Source organism: Mesocricetus auratus, unplaced genomic scaffold (genome assembly GCF_017639785.1).
Source record: "Mesocricetus auratus isolate SY011 unplaced genomic scaffold, BCM_Maur_2.0 Super-Scaffold_15014, whole genome shotgun sequence".
Lineage (NCBI taxonomy): Eukaryota > Metazoa > Chordata > Mammalia > Rodentia > Cricetidae > Mesocricetus > Mesocricetus auratus.
In genome coordinates, this window is record NW_024429186.1 from 4,801,752 (window position 1) to 4,805,642 (window position 3,891).

Consider the following 3,891-nt stretch of genomic DNA (forward strand, 5'->3'; position numbering starts at 1 on the left):
CAACAGGGTCAATGCTTGCAGAAAAGAGCTACAGAGCACCTAACAAAGCAATGTCCACTGCCATGTATGATCTACAACATGGAGAATTGGGGAGAAAGTAACAATCAAATGTATCTTTTGTTTGCGAGTATAAATGAAATAGATGATACTTAGTGTTTACCAATGAGAATACCTTAATATGATATAAACATTTCCAACCATTGTCTTTATTGCCACACTATCCCAAGCACATTTACAAACAAACTAGGATCTTTCATCTCTAGGCACCCACTACAGAGCTTGCTATATAGTAGGAAGATATGCAAATATGGCCTCTCTCTTCTCATGAAAACCAGCCCAGAACTTACCCTACAGCTCAGGAAAAGGAGCCCAGGCCTGGATTCCTAGGTCTTCACTTTCAGTGTTCAGCACTGAACACAGTTCACATGATGGATTTGAGGCTGATTTTGGTTTCCCTTGTTGCTCTTTTAAAAGGTAATTTATGGAGAAGAATAGGCACTGTGTATGTTTGTGTACATGAGTTCTGCAAATAGTAACCTATTTTGGCAGTTTACTGACAGGATTCTCTGTGTTCGCAGGGGTCCAGTATGAGGTGAAGCTGGTGGAGTCTGGGGGTAGCTTGGTGCAGCCTGGAAAGTCCCTAAAACTCTCCTGTGCAGGCTCTGGATACATCTTCAGTGACTACTGGATGAACTGGGTCCACCAGGCTCCAGGGAAGGGGCTGGAGTGGGTTGGAGTTATTAACTATGATGGCAGTACCAAAACATATGCATCATCCATGAAGGGCCAATTCACCATCTCCAGAGACAATGTCAAGAACACTCTGTACCTGCAAATGAACAGTGTGAAGGCTGAAGACACAGCCACTTAGTACTGTACTAGAGTCACAGTGAGGGGATCTCAGTGTGAACCAAGACATAAACATCGCTGTGAGGCTGCTCCTGGTCACCAGGGGACACACAGCACACTCAGAACTCAGGTTCATGCCTGGAGGTTACACATACATGATTAGATAAAGCATCCCCATCAGATGTCTGGGCTGAAATTTTTCTTAAAATGTCCCCTGAATTCTCTCTACATATTTTTTTCTGAAGGGAACCAATGTCCTCAAAACATCACATTTTCGTGTATTATTTTAAAAATATGAGTCACAGTCCCCCACGAACAGATGCAAACTGACAGCAGTGATGATATAACAGACCCTGACATGGTCACTGAAATCACATAAGGAAGTTCATGTATACTCCTGCATCTTATCATGATGATAAGGCTCACAGATGCTTGTTTAAGGGAAAACCCAGAGATAGGTGCAGCCAACATCATTAAATCATCAACTTTAGAAAATCTGGAACCTTCCCTCTTTACTCTTCCTGAGAACTGTGCACTGCAGTTCAGATGTGACCCAGCTGTGCTTTTTTTCTTATAGAGTTCATTAATACATCACCTCATCATTATTCATTATGTGATGTTTACAAACTGAATATTTCAGAAAAATATGTTTGTATAGAGTCACACACTTTTCAAACACATTTTATTGCCATCTACTGTTCCCAAAGTTGGACTTGTGTCCCTAATCTTTGCAGGAATTTTATCATTAATGAGTCTTGGATTTAGTCACAGACCTTTTCTACCTCTGAGATGATCATGTGATTATTGTCTTTCAGTCTGTATATGTGTAGATTACATTTATGAATTTGTATAAGTTGAACCAGCCCTGCATCTCAAGGAAGCCAACTTTGTCAAGGTGTATGATCTTCTTGATGTGTTGTTGGGTTAGATTTGCAAGTGTTTAATTAATAAAGTTTTCACCTACATGTGTAAAGGAAATTGGTCTGTAAATTTCATTTTACCTCTGTGTATCAGCTTTAGGAATCAGGTTAATTGGGAAATCACAAGAAGATTAGGCAGGGTTTATTGTTTCTTCACTTAAAGTTTTGCAAAATATTTTGAAGATACTGAAACAAATGATATCCACAGGCAATAACTGCACCGTCTTTGCCTAGGAAGTTTGACCCACCAGATGAAACGTTCTCTGGTAGATCAACCTGTTGGATATTAGTTTTCATCTGCTGTAATGGCCGCTGTCATGTGAGCATACCATTTTTTATTTGCATTTGGGGCATCTCTGCAGTGGGGTCTGCCTCGGCAAAGAGGATGAGCAGCCAAACTCCTGCCATTATCAGCATGAGAAAACCTGAGGTTTTAGGCATTCTTCGACCTCTTCTTACCTTCAGGCCACACACACACACACACACACACACACACACACACACACACACACACACATTAGGATCGTGTGGGTAGATGTCCACAGAGGCAGGATAACAGTTCACAAACACATGGTCCTGGGAGAGAATAGGATGTCCCTGGATATATTAAGACTAGAAAGGACAGTCAGGATAATCATTGATATAGAACCTGGATGGCAAATCTATTTTCCTATTGAGATCCTACAGAGAAACTGTAAAGACATTGTTTATTCCTATCACATTGTGGAGTGATCTGGAATTGATAGAAACATTGGGATGGGAACATGCAGATTGTTTGACTCTCCAGGTTTCTAGCTATTTCTGCGAAGATATCTAATGATAACAACTGCACAGACACTGTGTCTTCTACTTTATTTTTCATCAGAGTTGACTGTGTTGTAAATTGTGGAGATGCATCCTGGACAAGATTGCCCATTGTTCATTTTTCCCTTAAATCTCAAACAATGCTGAGGTAGTTCTTACTTATGAAACACAAAATAAGCTACAGTAGCTTGAAACATTTTTGAGCAGTTGTCCATATTTCACCGATTTTTTACATAAACCTTATATAATATGTTACTTCATAATACTGGATTTCATGGTAGCCACTGAACTTTCACCCTCTGAAGTAAAAAACTTCTATTATATAGTTTTATAAGAATCCATTTGTCAACAGCCAGTAATGCTTACATGATGCTGCCACGAAGTATTACCCCTCATTGTGTATAATGTTAGTTTATGATTTCTTACATTTGTTTAAGTCATAGAATATTAGTTTAATGATGCAAAGATGCATTGCATTCTTTTATGTTTCATTTGTTTAACTCTGCAAAGCTGTTTTACTTAGCCTGGCTAAATCACGTTATTAGTCCAGTAAAGAGCTGAACAGTCCATAGTTAGACAGGAGTGAGAAATAGGCATGGTTGTCAGGCAGGGATTATAAGCATTAGTTTTCTGTCCTAGCAGGTCATGCCAAACTTCTCTGTCCCAAAGAAGCACACAGATGCTATACTATTATATATCTCTTGGGCATAGGCATGGGTTTCTTATTTCCTCACTCTGTCTTAATTATTAACAAAAATTGTTAAAGTTATGTTTATTGTATTTTGACATATTTGTAGCTGCTATTAAAGGACAGTTATATGTTTTAAGATTATTATAAGCAGTTTCTAATTAGACATAAGATGGATCTTTGACATTTGATAATTCTTTTTCATAACAGTTTTGCTTTGAGGAATAATTGTTAATTATGTTCTATCATATATTTTAAATTATGAATACGTTAAATTATACTTGCCTTATTTCTTTGCAAAATCAGTGGATTTAAAATAAGTCTCCACAATATAATGAGGCTATCACACTTATAGCTATATCATAATAAATTCATGATTGACACACACATAGTGCCAGTTGTAGGACCTGCCTCTATTGATTATGCAAGAGGAATAAGGGACACAACATGTAGGCTGTCCAATGTGAAAGAAGTGGAGAATATTCTCTGGGTCCATACTGAACCAGTTGTTTAGAGCTACTCTCCTTCCTTCCCTGATGATTTGCATCACCAAGGCATGGAGGAAATCCCACTAAGAAAACAGTTCCCATCATCAAGCATGCCTGTTCTTCGATTCTTGTTAGCCATTAG

General features: G+C 38.5%; 1 gene segment (V, D, J or C); it reads left to right on the forward strand.

The window, feature by feature from the left end:
• The first annotated feature begins 428 nt into the window (after positions 1-428).
• LOC101838841 lies at positions 429-871 on the forward strand. The segment is given in 2 exon segments: positions 429-474; positions 579-871. Coding segments are annotated over 2 exon segments (339 nt in total).
• The last annotated feature ends 3,020 nt before the right edge of the window (positions 872-3,891 follow it).